This window comes from Perca fluviatilis, chromosome 2 (assembly GCF_010015445.1).
Source record: "Perca fluviatilis chromosome 2, GENO_Pfluv_1.0, whole genome shotgun sequence".
NCBI classification, from domain to species: domain Eukaryota; kingdom Metazoa; phylum Chordata; class Actinopteri; order Perciformes; family Percidae; genus Perca; species Perca fluviatilis.
Genome location: NC_053113.1, coordinates 17231474 through 17250444, shown reverse-complemented (window position 1 = coordinate 17250444; position 18971 = coordinate 17231474). Strand labels below are relative to the sequence as shown.

The 18971-nt window shown below is 40.6% G+C and overlaps 1 protein-coding gene across 2 annotated transcripts; it reads right to left on the bottom strand.

Moving 5' to 3' along the window:
* Window positions 1-1938: 1938 nt before the first annotated feature.
* On the bottom strand, window positions 1939-17186 carry poldip2 (polymerase (DNA-directed), delta interacting protein 2). Of its 2 annotated transcripts, none has more exons than XM_039826397.1 (11): window positions 16945-17186; window positions 8829-8910; window positions 8375-8472; window positions 8163-8262; window positions 6177-6252; window positions 5116-5223; window positions 4127-4263; window positions 3860-3886; window positions 3549-3674; window positions 3039-3118; window positions 1939-2913 (listed from the first exon to the last, which is right to left on the bottom strand). In XM_039826397.1, exons 1-11 carry the CDS (start codon window positions 17133-17135, stop codon window positions 2799-2801), a joined length of 1140 nt encoding a protein of 379 aa, XP_039682331.1. In that variant the 5' UTR covers window positions 17136-17186; the 3' UTR covers window positions 1939-2798. The 2 variants fall into 2 exon arrangements, with proteins under 2 accessions (XP_039682331.1, XP_039682338.1); XM_039826404.1 differs by having other exon boundaries at window positions 8829-8904; window positions 16945-17185.
* Window positions 17187-18971: the final 1785 nt, after the last annotated feature.

Below are 18971 nucleotides of genomic sequence, written 5' to 3'. Positions count from 1 at the left end.
GAGAGAAAGGGGGTGCAGTGCGGGAGCAGCACGAGCCCTCAAGTTTGCAGTTTCTTAGACACGACACTTCGTCTTCTCTGGGAAGGCGATGCACCAGTCTCCATGAAATGGACGGGTCTGTTTAATGTCGCGGTGCTGCTTTCCACACATGTAGGCCCATAGGTCTACATCTGGTCAATATGACTCATAGCCTACCTTTTAAAAACCGTTATGGTCTTCAAGTAAAATCGGCATAGGCTATAGCTAGTTGTCAAAGTAGGCTAGCATATTATTTAAAAAATAAATCTTCAATATAAACTAATTGGTTTATGTTGGCTGAAGGTCACATAACCGCGAGGCTACAACCCGACCTCAACAGTTCTTATTCAAATAGGCACAGCACTATAGGCTACTGTGCAATGGATTTTACCGCATAGAAAACTAGAATCAATGTAGTAATTTATAAATGGCCTTGAGTCTTTGTACAAAACATTTCTTTTAAATAGGCAGATTTTCCTATCGAGTTTGGTTAATGCATGGAAGAAACAAGGAACACTATCTATTCATTTCCATAACTAACATTAATTAGGATAAAGTAATGGATAGATGTAGTTTACCTGACCATCAAGTGAAAGTGAACATTTTAATTTCCAGTTACATTGAAACAAATATGGACGAGTCCATTTTGATGTGATATGAGATAATCTTGAGTTATTTCCATGTAATCAGCATTCAATGGAGTGAATGTGATCCATCATCCAGTGCTCTATTAGTAGCCAGGGATCAAGGAAAGGATTGCACTGACCTCTGGTGGTGACTGTTTGGAATTCATAAACTAATAATGTGGCGCGCGCACACACACACACACACACACACACACACACACACACACACACACACACACACACACACACACACACACACACACACACACACACACACACACACACACACACACACACACACACACACACACACACACACTCTAGCTGTAGTAGGCTACAGTATATGAAGTAGATATACAGTCCTTTTTTACTTATATTCTAGACCGACAGCTACATGAATTAAATAGAAATCTTACACAAGAAACGTCAAGATGTACTTTTCAAAAGGTATTATTTATTTGTTTTTGCCTTTAATTACATCTCTATTTACAGTAGTATTTCATGGATTCTTCAAATCACTTATTAAACAAAGATGTTTTCTTTTCCTCACTTTACTAGAGGCTCATAACTTTTCTTTTCACAGAGCTTGCAAAGTCAGCCTTAACAAACAACATCCAGCGTGTGTACAGGATAAAGACTTAATTCTGTTTTTTAACAGAGAGCAGAGAATTACACACACTCCTCTCAGCCCCAACAATGGCTGCCAAGGGCTTTGTTTAATTACTTTATTGTGGACTGCATTTGTTATTCAAAGATATTTAAGACCCAACTCCCATAATTTTTTTGGGCTGTCAACACATACAGTTCACTGCATATGAAAAGTATTCAGGCCCCCTGGACTTCCTTTGATCTTTATTAACATTAAATCACAGTGGATGGAATTACAAGTTAATGAAGCACTGATCAAGAGAATAGGACATTAATTGTCAAAGGGGAACAAGATCTCTTAAAAAATGCAATTACAAAACTATTTGATGGTGTCAGTATTCACTCCCTTTACAGTGTCACACCTAAATTATAACTGGAGCAGCTAACCCTTTTTATAAGTCACACTACCCTTTGAATGGAGATCAGTATGTAGTCAAGATGTGACTTGTGAAGTGCTTTTAGGGTTAAATACATCTATATCTGCAAGGTTCGATGGCTGTTTCTTTTCTCTCTTTCCTGGCAGTAATGGCATCATGAAGACAAAACAACTCTAAACACCACACAAAATTAAATTTAAAAAAAAAATCAAAAAAAAAAAAAAAATCTTAAAAAAAAAAAAAAAAAAAAAAAAAAAAAAAAAAATTCTGAGACACTGAGCTGAGTCAGTCATACAAAAACGTAAAGAATATGGCGCAGCTATAAATCTGCATAGGGTAAGCCATCCTCAAAATCTGCATTTCCCATGTGAGAAGGGAGCTGAGGGAGACCGCCAAGAGACCTGAGACTGTATACTAAGATGTGTAAAGCTAATAGACCTTTCGACAGACTGTAGAAGGCTATAACTGCTGCTAAATGACACAAAGGTGAATATAAAAAAATATTGTTATATATATTTTTACTGAGAATCATTTGTAGAGATTTGATTTCATTTTGACATTAAAGAGTCTTTGATCAGTGTCAAACATACCCTAATTCCATCCACTGTACTTCAATGTTGTAAAACAATAACTTCAGCACTATAACTGGCCCAGATTTCAATCGGATTTCCCTCTCGTAAGTGGCCCACAGAGGTCTGACATAAGTAAACTGTAATAATTATAATTAAAACATGAAAGGAAAATAGGGTCCAGGACAAAAGTCATGCGTCACGTTTTCATAAATTCAAAACAAGAATATCAAGGAGTTTCTAACATGTAGTTTAACTGTTGTCTTACATGTTGACTTGAGGTATCCAACTGAGGCCTCAGTATGAAGCTCAGCTGGAGTTGTTGCTCTTTTCATGACTGCAGAGCTCAGCAGGAAATTCTTCCACTTTAAAACAACCTGCCTCAATATTTCAGCTATTGAAAGCACAACATGTCCAGCTCAGCATGGCAACACTGACTCTCCTCCCTGACTCCCAGTGGCCTTCCACTTGACTGTGCAAGTCTCTTCAAACACAACATGGAGGGCTAGTCCTATGCTCAAGGCTGAGGCAATGTTATAGGGGAAGGTGACTACTCTCATTTAAAACGTGTAGCCAGCGGGGGGCGCTTTGTCATCTTTGTTGCTCTCCAGGGAGAAAGGAGGAATGCGAACATCAAAGTGGGAGCCATCAGTCCTTTCAATACGAAACGTCCCCCTAAACACAAATAATAGAAAGAGTATAATATTGTATATTGTATGTGTAATATGTTGAGCCTTTGGAGGATGTACTAAATAGTAGAATATGTACCAGTGATGTTATCTGTGTAACAGTAAACTCACCACATATGACCACTGGGGGCTTGTAGAGACACATGGCTGCTGTACTGAAAGGCTGGCTGTTCTTTAGACAACACTGGCTCCTGTGACAGCACACAAAGACAAGTACAATGTGACAAGGTGACACAAAATATGTGTGTTTCAAGGTGCACTAATATAGTATACTGTGTATATAGTGTAATTTGTGTATACGGTAGGCTATATATGTAGAGCTACACAAGTAATGTCTACAACGCAGCTGATTGGAGCAAGATATAAACTACTGCTGTATCCTAAATCCAGACTACATACTGATTCAGCAGGTTTTAAGTATGTAGTATGTTCACACTGAAAAAAAAAAATGGCAAAATAAAGTATACTCAAACCAGACAGAACGCATAGTAAATATGGTTGATTGCTTAGTGTGGCGTTGATGCAGGAAGAAGCTGCTGTAAAAAAAATAAAGGTGAACGGACACCATCTCCAGATGGTCAAGATCTTGGAGACTGCGTGACCGGTGTGTGGTGTACTAACTCTGCCTACGACTCCGCGTCCTCGGACCGTCTCCAGGGTTCCTGACAGGCTGAAGATCCTCCAGTGCCTCTCTCTCAGCTGAACCACCTCGTTGCCCATGTTTTCCAGACGGATACAGTACCGCCACTGCAGAAAGACAACGCATACAAACATGTTACTACACCGAGTCTGCTGGCACAGGCAAAGGCTAATAGTCACTAGGAAATATACCAGTGCCTGGCTTGTAGCTGGTGTTCATTTCCCACAGTGACTGTCCATGTGGACCACTCAACGTGATGTTCCCCACAGATAAGAAAAATTCTGATACTCACCCAATAAACATGGGAGTTCTGGGCCTCCTGAGAACAAGAAATAATTCCCATTAGCATTTACCGAACCAACTGAAACAGGAAAAGGCCACGAGAAGCCCGAAGGCCAGACTCTCGCTTGGCAGACCCAAAATGACATCTATGCAATGTAGATAAGCTTCAAGTTGGTGGGGCTACAGGCTGTGTTTAAAGAAGAATTGTAGCAACCACTCCATATTTCTGAAGTTTTATGCTGTTTTTATGCATGCAAGAGTTGCACTGGTCATTTACCCTCATGCCCATGTAGAAGGGGATGACAGTGACTCGGATGTTCTCGGTGGTCTCCCTGTGGACGTCGGAGAGCTCCAGCCAGGGGTGGTTCTTCTCCTGCCACGCCTTCAGGGTGTCTCTGGCTGTAAACGGAGGAGCTACAGAGAAGGACAAAGCACACTAATATTTAGTAAATAATTTAAATAATTGTTTTAGTTACTTTGACAATGTCACTGGTTAAATTCAAAAGGTCAAATCTTAACCTAAAGGTGAAATTACATACAACTTGTATATCAGGGAAATACATTCTTTTATGAACCTGGTGGATGGTAACATTGGCTTATAAAAGACAACATCTAAAACATTCAACTACACAACCAACCACCACAGCTATTAATCACTGTGAAAATACAGAAATGAATAACACCTAAACTTACATCAACTGCATGGACAATCTACATGATGTCATCTTTACAGAGATGTATTATTTATGACTTATAAAACCAGGGTTTTTCCTACTGGCACCCCCAAAGAGGTTTTAGCCAGCCCCAAAGGACCACCAGTAATAAAATAATAAGAATTGAGAAAAAAATAGCAATTCAAATCTTCTCTAAGTGTGTTTATGACCAGTTTACCAGACAACTGTTGAACAAGCAGAACATAAACTTGAATAGGAGCACTAATCTCAATTTTACTGCCCAGAGTCGGGCTGTACCGGACTGTCAATGATTTTAACGGTAGTATTTAAATATAAAAAAAAATTTAGGCAGTTTTGTTAATTAGGGCTTCATTTACTCAAGCATAATAGGCATTATTTTTATCAAATTTTCAGAAAAAAACAGGCAAATGCATATAGATTTCTGGCATATAAGGTAACACAGAGTCATTGCCTTTACTGTACGCAAAACCAAGCATGCTTGCTGTTGTGCGTAGTCCACTATAAGGCACTGTAAAAGGTTTGTGTTCAGAATGATGTTGAAAGCTGAAGAACACTGTAGAAGAGCGTTTACATTTGGCAGGGTTGAACGTGAGGAAGCGCTCAAACAGCTCGTGCTGGATGGGGATCTGCTCTGCAGAGTTATAGGGCAGGATGTCTTCGTGGCTCACATAGTCCAGACCTGAAGGAAAGAAACAGACACACGGTCACATGGGGATGAGACAGAACAATTTAGACCACATCAAATGTTTTATACTGTGGGAGCTGAAATGGTGACTAGGATCAAACTCAGCTCTGCTGAACTCCGGTCAAACAATCCTGAAGTGGAATGAGGTGCTAAGCTGGACCATATCCTGAGTAGGGTGGAAGTATCTTCCATCTTTTTTCATTTATCATAAAAGAGCCTGTTAGAAATGGGATATACAGGGTCCACCAATGATAAGTATGTAGTATTATGTGGCCAACATGTCAGTAGTTCAAGATGGCGGTGCGTATGGACGCAGCGGCCCCTCTCTGTCCCGATAGCGCGGCGTTTTCTTTTATTTCTAACTCTTCTTTTGACTTTTCTTTGTGTTTTTCCACGGCCGAATACAAGTACAGCCGCCAGTTTATGCTGGCCTACGAACGTTACCAACATTACGTTGACAGACTGAGACACGAGCTCCAGGAACTCAGACCACTTTGCTGGCCGGCTCCCCGGAGAGGAGACGCCAAAAGCGGTGCGAGAGGAAGCCAAGAACTCTGGACTCGGAACCCCCACCCCCATCAGGATCAGCACCGCCACTTTATAATAAAGACATTCAGGAACACTTCCTTTTATATTGCACATTTCAATATCTTTATCTTTAGTTTTCTGTACAGTTTAATTTTGCCTTACATTTGCACTATTTAGAATGTATTACTGTATTGTACATATTACTTATCTTTTTAATTGTATATGTAACTTATCTTTCTTTATCTTATTTGTATACATTTCTTATCTTTTTTATTTTTATTATACTTATTGTACATGTCCTTATTGCACCGTGGGTCGGAGAGAAACATATTTTCAATTGCTCTCTACGTCTAGCACATATTGCAGAATGGACAAAGTTGACTTGACAGTAACGTATCAATGAAGTCTCGCGTCCATACCTGGGATAGCGTACAGGGCTCTGCTGTCATCATGGTTGGCCAGAAACGTCACTGCCTCTGTCTGGGATCTCTGAGACTGTAAAAGGCAACACAAACCAACAGTCACACAACTGCTGCCTCAGACACTAAGTGGTGGCTTTGTCTCCCTAATACCATCTTCACTCATTGCACGTCCAGACAATCAAAATGTACGTGTACAGGGTGTCTACAAGTGTGCTCAGTGTAAGTAAAGGTACAGTACATTAAAAGGTATTAACCCAATGACCAGTCACGTACTGACGTAACAAATATCTGTCCCACAGGTCTGTTTAAGAGAGAGAGAGTAACAACTAGGACACTAGGAATTTCATCGATAGGATGTTTGTGAACAATGTGCTTATTATTCATATTTCCTTTTTTGGCAACTTGATTATGGCTTACTGTTAACTGTTTACCATGAGGGACAGAGGATTAGCGTGTGAGATCTGGACTGGGGACTTGCTGACCAACTTTCATATGGTTTGTACAAGAAAAACAAAAACAATATCTGTTATTAAGCTCTAACACAATATTCAACACATCTCAAGTTGCTTGCCTGCCTGCCTGCCTGCCTGGACTCCAAAGGCTCTCTATGAAATGTAAGGTTTTTACAGTCTAAAGCATTAAAATTACGTGACCTAGTTGAATTTCAGAAAGGTGTAGTCATGTTCAAAGCGAGAAACAATTTATTGCCTGGCAACATACAGAAAATATTTTCTGAAAGAGAGGGGGGCTATGACTTGAGGGGAAAGTCAAATTTTAAGATTCCCAGTTTTCGCACTACAAGGAAACGTTTCTGTCTATCTGTCAGCGGCACTAAATTGTGGAACACACTAAGTAATGAATTAAAGCAATGTCCAAACATATTCCAATTTAAAAATATGTTCAAAGAAACTATATTCCAGAGGTACAGATAAATACAGTGCAATTAATTAATAATTTGGGCATACATTGAACAATGTGTAGTATGTGTATAATTATTGTTTATAGGTAAATATATGAATTTCCATTAATTACAATTTTCTTATCTCTGTTGACTTATTATTATAACATTATTATATTATATTATTAGTATAACACATTTAATAGGAAAGAAAGGGTATAAAGGGGTAGGAGTACATAAGTTTTACTTCTTCCTACTCCTTTTTGAATGTGTAAATAGAGGTCTTTAAGTACAAGAAATTATGGAGTTTTATTTTTTTTAACTTCTTTTTTTTACATTACTATTTTCTTTGGATGTTGTATTGTATTTACATGTTCAAAATAAAAGCTATAAATAAATAAATAAATAAATAAGGTAGTATTTGGTGGTCCTAAAGTAAAACCATACTGTATAGTGACCAGGGCTGTCAAAAAATAACGTTCCAATATTCATTCTAAAAAACCACAGAGGTTCGAATATATTAAAATATCTATTTTTGCGCGTTATGTCCATAAGAGGGCAAACCAATACAACGGGCGACAAATACTTGCTTATCATTAGTCCTCTCTCTTTCTCTCCCCCTCTCTGGAGCGTGCAGGAGACAGGACAAGCAGCGCAATACACCGCCGTCACGCAGTCGTTCGTAATTTGGTTAGCAACCGAATCTCTTGCTGTTCCATGAATTTGTCCAACGTTATTTTCTGGTGTGTCTGCAGTTGAAGATTTACGTTAAGTGTCTTTGTGCCGTGGTTGTTTGTTTACTTCCGGTAACGGCAACCTTGCTCTTCCCGACCGGTTCAATCAGACAGGAAACTGAACGTTCACAGCAGCCCAGGCTCACAAACGATCGCGAGGCAGATAGCCACGGTAGTGCCCTTTTTTTAATTTACTCTAATAACATTCGAATATACATTTTCATATTCGAACGCATGTTTGTTTACTATTCGAATATATATATATATATATATATATATATATATATATATATATATATATATATATATTCAAATTTATAATATCCGTTGACAGCCCTAATAGTGACTTACTATGTGAGGACAGTCCCTAGTGTCAATCAGGACTTGGTAGTAGGTGTGAGTCTTCCCCTTCACCTCCTTGGAGCCATGGGCTCCTGCAGGCTCAGGTTTGCTGAAGGAAGGAAATAAAAGACAAAAGGATCTCAGTTATACAAGTCTTACCCACTAAATAAAGCCAACAAGGGTCTGTTTAGTGCAGTCTGCAGCCAGAGATGGAGGTTTACCTTTCAGCCATGGGAGGGGTGATGTCTCTGTCATAAAGTCGGGCGTGCCAGGGAAACAAGACAATGCCTCTGTAGCCAAACACACTGTGGAGAAACAGCTGAGGAGAGCAAAACAACAACAACAACAAGTAGAAACTGGATGAGTTGCTGTGAGATTATATCTGCAGGTTTAATAAAGCATGAATTAGATTGGATTACAGTCAGTTGACAAGATCCCGCAAATGTGCTATCATAACAATACAAAGTTACTGATTTATCAAAACTTAAAAAACAGACCAGATAACGCAGGACAGAACAGTAATATTATAAAATAAGTCTTAATATTGACCTTAAGGATTTTCTAATGAGAGAGAAGGCCCCTCGGAGGTAGACCAGCCCATCTGTGTGTGTGTGTGTGTGTGTGTGTGTGTGTGTGTGTTTTTGTGTGTGTGTGTGGTGACTGAAAGTGACTTACCTGTCCCGTTTCATATTTGCCGTGCTGCTTCACAGCCTCAAACACTCCCACTGTCTCCAAAATCTTCCCTTCAGGCCTGCTCCTGCCAAATACAGGCAACACCATTACACACTAGACCCAGTGTGTGTGTGTGTGTGTGTGTGTGTGTGTGTGTGTGTGTGTGTGTGTGTGTGTGTGTGTGTGTGTGTGTGTAGACTCATAGTGGCTGCAGATATATTGTGTATGTAAGACCAACATATGACCACAAACTAACATATAGGTCTACAAAACACAGGGATGGAAAACAAAACAACATCCTACCAACAAACCGTGCATAAGTCCCTGAGGAGCCTCGACAGGAATTCCCAGTTGTGAAGAGAAGAGGCTTCAGGATTTTCCCTTCTATGGAGACTATATACATTTATCCCTACAGGGAAAGTCCTGATGCCTCCCTTCAGCTTCTCTGATCCCTTTCAATTGTAATCTCAATCACAATGTTGAGAAGATTGAATAAAACACCTCGACTTGTCAGATGTCAACAAGGAATATCATTCGACCTAATCTCCAAGTCCTCGCCTGCAGCCGCCACACACACACACACACACACACAAAACACACACACACAACACACAAAAAAACACACACACACACACACACACACAAACACACACACACAAAAAAAAAACACAACAAAACAACACACAACCACCCTAAAAGAGATGTAGAGTAGGGATTAATGAGGTGGATATATGGACAGTGGGATTTAATATTATACAGTAGGGTGGTTTCAGGTTATTTTCTAATCCTGGGTGTATTGTGCAAGAATAATAATAGGAGAAATTTATATTTCATAATTTAGGGTTTCTTAGTTTTGCATTGATTCGTCAGAATACTGTTAGGCATCCATCAATTTAGAGGGAGACCATATCTCGATACAGCCAATCATCATCAATCAAAAAATTTGCAAAGCAGATTGAATATTTTCCATTGTACATTTTTCCATTCATCCATGTTTCCTTGATCGCAATTGTCATCTTTACCGCCTTTATTGGCGCATCACGATGTTTGCTGGTGCTGTCAAACAGCTGACTAGCATGAAACTGATGGGAGGATGAGTATGTGCATGTGCATCCTAGGGCTTTGACTTTTGCCCAAAAATCATATTCGAAGTTCGTTTGTATATTAATATTCGAATATATTCGAATATATATTAATAATATTTTGACCATTAAATGCCTTCAGTTTAAAAAAAAAATTAAGTCAGACCCTGGATTAAACAGTGTGCTTTCGACAGGAAGTTCGGAGCTTTCACCGTAGCCTACGTAAGTGGTCTGATGTTTATACTCGTGTGCTGGTGTGTGCGTCGAGCCAGTGTGTGTGGGCGGTGTTGCCAACTTAGCGACTTTTTTTCACAAAAGCGACTAGCGACAAATGTGGCGACTTTCTGTAGAAAAGACAGCGACTTTCTGTAAAATAAAAAAAAGAGTCGCCAGTATTATCCAGCGAGCACGCAATGTATTTCTCTCCTGTGGCCGCGAAACAGTGACCTCTCTCTTCTGTTGTGTGACTAAGGAGCAGCCCCGCCCGCTGTGCTCTCTCCTCATGTGCAGCAGCACTGAGCAGGTAGAAAGGGGAGAAGGGACAGGGTGCGCGGCGGGTAGGTAGGAGAGACAGCGGAGCCGACGGAGAAAGACGCCGCTGAGCTGGCCTGGCCCTGGGCCCGCCAGCCTTCTTTGAGAATCGTGGGAATGCACCGCTACACGAGCCACGCCGAGACGTGCGTCGCCGCGACGTGTAGTTACATTTTGAAATGCGTGAAAAAGCCTCGGAATCTGAACTGAAAACAACGTTTACAAGCAAACGCATTTACAAAAAATAATGCCCATTACAGGTTCGAATAATAGGGGTTGGCTAATATTCGTTCGAATATCATTATTTTTTTTAATATTCGAATGATATTCGAATAACGAAGTTCGGAGTCAAAGCCCTAGTGCATCCTGATGTGTGCACTGCACGACAAAGACAAAGACGTGATACATTTAACATAAAAAAATTATAAAAGGAACATTGTTGAAAAGACGGTCAAAACATCTTTGGTGTTGAGTGATCATGGCTGTTTCCTTCTTGGATTTCTTCTGAAATGAATCAAGAGCTTCCAATATTTCTTGAATGCATCATTGTATCTACTGTGTGTCTATTCATAGGATGTCAAGTAATGGCGTTTTCCATTACATGGTACCTGCTCGACTCGCCTCGCCATTTTTGTTTTTCCATTATGAAAAAAGTCCCTGGTACTTTTTCACCTCCGTCGAGGTTCCAAGAGAGCTGAGGCGATACCAAAAGGTGACGTGAAAACCTGCAGACTACTGATTGGTCGGAGAGAATCGTCACTAATCATTGCCAGCGACAGACGGGGGTGTCCTGAACAAACCCACCGTTTTGTAGGGCTGCTCCCTCTTAGTCGATTAGTCGACTAATCATTTAGGTCTTCGTCAGTTTGGATTTCTTTAGCCGATTAGTCATGTTTTATGCTTTTTTCATGCTGAATGACTTATTTCCAAGAAACATACGAGCACATCTCTGGTAAACAAGAATTAAAGTGGTGCTTTTGCACGACTCTTTGCGGAGAAACTCAGATTTACAGATCTGTCGAATAAATCAACTAATCGATTAGTCAATACAATTGAATGAGTGTTAGTCGACTAAGAATTTCTTCAATCGAGCACAGCCCTACTGTTTTGAAATACATACCTGCAAATTCAGAAGGGCTGAAAAAGGTGACACCTCTTTTTTCAAATTTAAATGATTTATTAAAAATGTAATAACAATAACTCATAATAACTTATTAACTTATTTCGCAAGTAAATTCCTGTTAAACGACAAAAACAACCACTGGATGGGAAAAGGGTATTTTACAATAACTTTGAATGCAGCACGAGGCTGGCGAGGCGAGACAAGGCTGAGTCTGTGTTGTTTTTTTAGACAACGGCAGCTACAGACTGTTGTTGGAATCCTCTCCAGTGAAATACAGACACCCTTTACACCGTTTAGCTGTCAGCATTTTAACCTGTTTAATCCAGCTGCTAGCTAACGGTAGGCTAATGTTACCTCTTGCCAAGTGTAGTGTTAACTACCGTCACGTGAGGCGATGTTTCAGTTGCCTCTCTCATCAGAGAGAAGTGCAGGCATTTAAGTGGCACCGAAATCCGCGTTGCTATTCGGTCCGGTAGATAACGGTCGTTAAGGCACCGGTGCCGTATTAGCATTCACATTGAACTAACATTGTGTTGTATCACCCAAGATGTTTTATTGTGAAGAAGACCGCAGAGGGTTTTGAAACTCCCATTTATGATAAATTGTACACCCCCACACACACCTACACCCACAAAAACTCTTCGGATCTACAAGATACTTGGGATGACATTTTCCCATTCAAAGCGGCGATTTTCGCCGAAAAGTGACTAGTTTGCAGTTATGTATTGCTCTAATAGAAAATGCTATATTAGATATCAATAAATGATGAAAACTTCCCAGGAGTGTACTGATGTTTTCACTGCACTGTACATAATGTGCACATGGAGCACATGGAGGCTCTTCTTTTGTTACAACCTCTGCAACAAGCTGAGACATGTCAATACACTGTGTGGCTGGAGATAATCAGAGCTAAATATAGCCAACCCTGCAAACCCTGGAACCAGCCTGAGCCAACAGCTAACCCTGGTCAACAACTTGTCCTGCCAATAAGCACAGGAACATTTCACATCACTCTTTTCTTCCTGTACTGGAGTGAAGCCACTGAGCTGTCACCATGTCGGGGGAGAGATGGTAATGACAGCAATAAGACAGGAGATATGATTACACAATGCAAAGGTTACATAAACCAAAGTGAGAGATACAAGCTGGTGCTGAATCACTGCTGCTGATCCAATCACTGAGAGGACACTCACCCACCTTAACTTTCTCTCACAGTGGCTTTATTTTACGAGTACATTCTGCCGCTCGCTTTCTGTCTGATCTGACCAGTTCCCCATGATAATTAGAGCACTAAGTCTGTAAACTCAATCATATGTCCAGGATTAGGGAAGCAAAAACTGCTTGGTCATGCTGTGTGAGGTAAGTTTCATTCATGAAACACCCTGAGTCAAAATTACATGGGTTAACATTGGAGCTTGTGCTAATTGTGGAAAGAGCTAGCAACAGCATTCCACAACAACTAGGGCTGGGTACCGAACTTCGATACTTTTAGGCACCGACAGAATTGCCTCCACAGAATCAAGTATCAAAAAATGCCTTGTCAATTAATACCAATTTCAATACCTACCTACACATGATAGGCGGCAAAACCGCCCTGCGCTGGCCGTTCCATTGATTTCCTATGGGGAAAGAGGTGCTTCACCACTCGGATTTGCCGCTTTGCGGTGTGCTCAAAGTTAAAACGATTTCAACTTTGACCTAGTTGCCGCTGACCTATATGATATCATCGTTACCTAGCAACGGGAAATAGCTTCCTTGCCACCCTTAATGACGAATACCTGCGCTTTGCTCTGCGCCCTACCAAAGAATTTCTAATAAGGGAAGGAGTTTCACTCCCTCGTTACTTCCAGCTTCTGAACTGGTTGCAGTTCAAGCAGAGTTCCATATAGGGGGCGCTCACAGGCCAGTGCAGAATGAATGGGACTCTATGGAGCTATACCCCTCAAAACCCACTTTTCTCAGGATATAATTTTTTGTCTAGTAATTTCAATGTTGCCTTCGAAAGGGAAGGCTAAGAAAATACACACTGCTGGGTGTTTGGTTTTTTAAAGTGGCTTTTTTGTTCTAAAAAGCCTTTTAAAAGGCTCTCCCTGGCTCTACCGGTCAATACACATGCTAGAAAGAAGTTAGCTAATGTTTTAAAGACCACGCCAAAATATTCACTCTGACATTCAGGTTCTGTTTCAGATGCCGTCAAGCGGGATCTCCGATCGTAATCAGACCTTCACTGACCAATCAGCATCCATTAGCAGAATGCTAGCGTGTTATGGGCTACAACGACTCACCCTGTAAGAAATCAAAAGGACATAAGTACTCGTTCATTCAACTTTCGACCTATAACCCATGTTGAACTTGCAAAAACTAAAATCAAATCTGAGGTTTCTCAACGACAATCAGGCAAAAGAGACACATTTAGCCGTCTAGCTCCATAGAGTCCCATTCATTTTGCACTGGACCGCGATCACCCCCAGTGGAACTGCAAACAAATTCGGTACAATGGGCTGAATAGGGAGTGGAAAGGCTTTCCGTAGACCGGCTTTGGCCTAGCAGTGCGCAGAGAGCAAATCGCTTATAATGTGTAGGCGGTTTAAGAGTCATGCCAGAGTATAGACAAGGAGGCAACCTTTTTATTATGAAGACATTTTAAAATGTTCTTGCTAATCAGTGTGTCATTTCAGCATTAAGCATGCCATCATCTCCCAAGCAAGCACAGGCAGTGTTATTTTTTTTCCTACTAGCCAATCAGAGGCAGAGTAGGGCGGGTCTTCACGGAATGCAGATGGGGACAAAGTCAAACTACCGTAAATAAAAAGGCTGTGCTCCTGCCAATGGCTAGAGGTTATTTGGCATGCGGATTGGAGCATTTTCAAAAGAAACTGGCATAGACTGTATCAATGACCTTGATATTAAATACTGAAATGAATTAACATAACTTCAGTGATAATCAGTCGATATTCAAGTGGCAGCAAGTAGGCTAACTATTAGGGGTGGGCAATATATATCGTTTACAATAATATCGTCATTGTGTTAATGATGTGCAAATTGACATTAGTATTTAAATTACTTAGAAAAAAACACTTCAAAACATTGAACCGATTGGAACGCTACAAATTCACTCATGTCAACAAAGATGGCGGCACGCGATTGTGCAGCGGCTACTAGCTCTCCTGTCGGTGTATATTTATACAAGTACAGCCACACTGAAATAATCAGTACAGGACTATGATACAGCACACGTTACGAGAGCCTTCCAGGCCGCTCCAGGTTGTTGTCGGCAGGTGGCACGCCGAGCTAGCTACCGGCAGGATGAGAAAATAACCCCAGAGGCAGAGCGGAGGACTGCATTTTTGTAAACAATGAATGGAGTACCAACCGCAGGATCGTTGCCCAGCACGTCTCACCTGACACCTAGAGCCCTGTCGGTAATATACAGGCCATTTTATTTACTATGAAAACAGCACACTGCCGTCTACATAGCCCCTGATGCTAACGTTAGCACAAGTTTGGCTCACTGCTAACCATAGTGAACAAACTGCAGCGCGATCACCTGGAGGGGACTTTTACAAGGCGTCCTTAAGCTTTTTTCCAGCATGTAGATTGTGCTACTAGAGGGAAGAACACACTAGACCATGTATACTCTAACATCAAGAAAGCACACAGAACTGCTCCTCTCCCTCACCTGGGCCAGTCAGATCACATAAACTAATCCTGATCCCAGCATAAGTCCGGTCAAAAGGACTATACAGCCAAGTAGAAGGACTATCAGAACCTGGCCTGACACTGCCCTGTCTCATCTCCAGGACTGCTTACAATAAGGACATGGTTGTGTGCAATATGTTGCAGAACAGAGCCCGTTGTTTATGGTTATGATTTCATCTTGCTTGTATGCTGCACAATTTACATTACAGCAGAGGTGTACAACTGAATGTTTACTCAGAGTTCAATGTTCCTATACTAGTTCAATTATTATTAATATAGTATTAGTATTTTGTCTTTGAATTGTTTTTAATTGAATACTTAAATTTAAAGAATTATTTGAAAGAAAATAAATAAGAACTGTTTTCATTCAACATTGTGCCCATTATTATCATCAGTGATTAAGTAACTCTGACTTTTAAAAACACATTTTTAAAGGATATCGTCTAATTATAGTTATCGTCAAAATCTGAAAAAATAGAGATATTATTTTTTGTCCATATCGCCCACCCCTACTAACTATACACAATATTTCATGAGTTCAGCATTGACAAACATATGTTATCTATCCATTTTTTGTTATGAAATTAGAACAGTGATTAAATACTACAAAATGTATTAGACAAAAGTAAAGTAAGAACATCCGTCCACGTCCAGTAAACAGTGTTGGGTAGTAACGGATTACATGTAATAGGTATTACGCAATTAGATTACAAAACTTTAGAAACTATAGCCTAATCAACCCAGATTACATTTGAAAACGTGTAATTAGATTATAGTTACAAGGATTACTTGATTACATTTAAATTACGTCTTTAAAATATGGACATTTTAAAATCATGAAATTTGGTTTCATGATACCAATTCTGAATATGTTCTACTACTGTATGCTATGAAAAACAGCAGCTACAAAAATTCAGACGAAATAAACAGCATCCCACATGTTGTAGATCACAGTACACCTGCACTTTGTGTCAGTACTCTTTTTGGAAGGGTTGATTTGACAAACTGTAAATGCTGAATATGAAAAATGTATTTCATTTGCATTGAAAATGTAAATGAAATACGTCTATGTGTTAGTGTAAAGTGCGTCTATGTGTTAGTGTAAAGTGCAATATTCGCAATGTCTGATTTTGAAGATTAGATAAACCTACATTCATCTTGAAAGACTGCCTTGTAATTTGTATTCAGTAACTGACTAAGGGTATTTCAAAGTAATCTGACCCAACACGCACCGCCAGTAAACAATGAACTCATTTAGACTCTGTTACGGATAACCAGTAACGTTATGTTAGAAATTGTTGCAGTTTTACCGGATTATAAATCCCGTGACATCACTAATGTCAATCTTTCTAAAACATGCCAAATAATTAAAGAAAAGAGTTCCACCGTGGGTGATTTTAACATGCATTGACTCAGCAGGTTGCAGAAAGGCAGTCAAATCAGGGATCTCAATCCATGCTGGCTAGTTATCTGCTAGCTAATGGCCAGCAGAGGACAACCGTACTTTTCTCTTTTTCGGATACTAAATGTCAGCTCATGTTTGCCCACCGCGCTCATAAGGCAGAAACAACCTCGAAGCATCTGCTATCTCAACAACAACATGGCCAATGTCTTTACGGTGCCATCTTGAAGAGTTTGTAACGTTACTTAGCTAAAGTCTGAGGACACTGGCTGCGTCTCTTACCGTGAGGACATGAACCTCCGCTGCTGAACACCGCCGGGCAGTCCGCAGGCCCGGCATTGTATCCGCGGTCTGAACACCTCAAACCCGCTGCTGCTGCTGTCAGCGACACTCGACAGTATTCTAAGTGTGTGTTTCTTGTTGTATTTACTGACAGTGCTCAGCAAGCCTCGGCGTAACGCACAGGCCGCCATCTTTCCAGCTATGGAACGCTCAGCACGCAACCCAACATGCACTAGCTGGCAGGGCACTGATGTCGCGTTCAGGGAACAACTGAAGAGTCGTATTTGCTACAACGTTATGCTTAAGATAAACTTGCATGTAATAGAGGTAGCCTACAGGAAAGACGATGCAGTTTTTTCTAAGACATACATGACTCAATGCTACTTTACCAAACGTATTGAAAATAATTCAACGCCCTGTGCAATATTCATTCTGTGTGCAATAGTCACTGTTTCATAAATAGGCCTTGAGTGTATACATTTCTTAATGCTATGTTATGTTATTTCATTTTATTCTATTATTATGTATTTTTATATTCACTGTTTTCCTTCATTGCCTCTTATATTTGTTATTTAATTATTTAATTATATTTTAATATGTCCCTTACAATTTCTACTTACTGTTTTTCTTTAATGGAGCCGCCCGGCATAACCTTTGTTTGTACTTGTATAACCAGTGTGACAATAAACATCTTGAATGAAATAGACAGCGACAGATAAATGTGAGACTTGTGGGGTGGCAGTAGCTCAGCCCGTAGGGAGTTGGGTTGCCAGTTCACCTCCTGGGCACTGCCATGGTGCCCTTGAGCAAGGTACTGAAACCCCTAACTGCTCTGGGACATGGGATGCCCCCTCACTCTGACTTCTCTTCATTAGTGCATCTATAGGTCCTGAGCATGTGTGTCTGTATTTTCAGGCCTGTGTGTAATGTGTGTAAAAACTGTTCTAACAGAGTGAAAATGTGAATTTCCCCTTGCAGGATAAAGGCATGTCTTCTTCTAACTGCAAGGCAACTGTTTAACATGTGCTGACAGGTTGTGGGAAGTTAATTGTAGAAAGAGAGACTGAAAGACCGATATGGGAAGGGAGTGGACCATCATAGGACTGTTAGAGGCTGGACTACTTTAATTCATTATAATCACGTTGCTCAAACAAGTCCGTTAGGACTCTCCAGTTGATCCACAATGCTGTAGCGCATGTACTGATGAGAACTAAGAAAAGAGATCATATTTCTTAGCGTCTCTGCATTGGCTTCCTGTAAAATCCAGGAGTCAATTTAAAATCCTTCTCCTGACCTGCAAAGCTCTTAATCGCCAGGCACCATCATATCTTAAAGAGCTTATAGTACCCTATTGCCCCACTAAAGCACTGCGCTCCACAGACACCATCTCCACATTTAAGAGTAAGCTTAAAACTCTCCTCTTTGATAAAGCTTATATAGTTAGGGAGTGAGGAGTAGCAGAAAATGCCTAGACCGGCAGGGGAGGGTTTGTAGCTGCAGACATGGTGCTCCTCCTCATCTTTGCTTCTCTTCATAGTTGTCGGATTCATACCAAACTTTTGTAGGCTGGCTCAGGTTTGCCTTGGACCAGCTCTTAGTTATGCTGCTATAGTTTTAGACTGCCGGGGGACTTCCTACAACAAACTGAGCTCCTCTCTCTTTCCATCTGTGTGCATTCATGTCCCAGTAATGCTTGTTACTAACTTAGCTCTGGGGAGCTTCTTCCCTCGCTTCCGCCTCGCAGATTTCCTTGGATTTGGGTGGCACCTAAATCCTGGTTGCAGCTGCTGCCGTGGTCCTGCTCGACGCCCTGCACCGCTACTACTATTAGTTCTAGTCATAGTTCTATTATCTGTTAGAATATATTTTGTGAGAGTGAAATAAGAGGTGTTAGAGTTCACGAAGCTGACCTTGTTGCTTCCACTTTCCTGGGTTATGAGAAGCCATCTGGTTTTAAAGTGATAAGACATTATAAAAGGAGTGTGAAATATTGCTTGAAAAAAGGTAATCTCTGATCGGGGGCGGGG

Coding starts and splice junctions, on each gene's coding strand:
- poldip2 (XM_039826397.1), bottom strand. CDS start 17,135: ATGGCGGCCTGTGCGTTACGCCGAGGCTTGCTGAGCACTGTCAGTAAA. Junction 3,887..4,126: donor CCTTCTACATGGGCATGAGG/GTAAATGACCAG, acceptor TCTTGTTCTCAG/GAGGCCCAGAACTCCCATGT. Junction 3,675..3,859: donor AGAACTCCCATGTTTATTGG/GTGAGTATCAGA, acceptor GTCTTTCTGCAG/TGGCGGTACTGTATCCGTCT.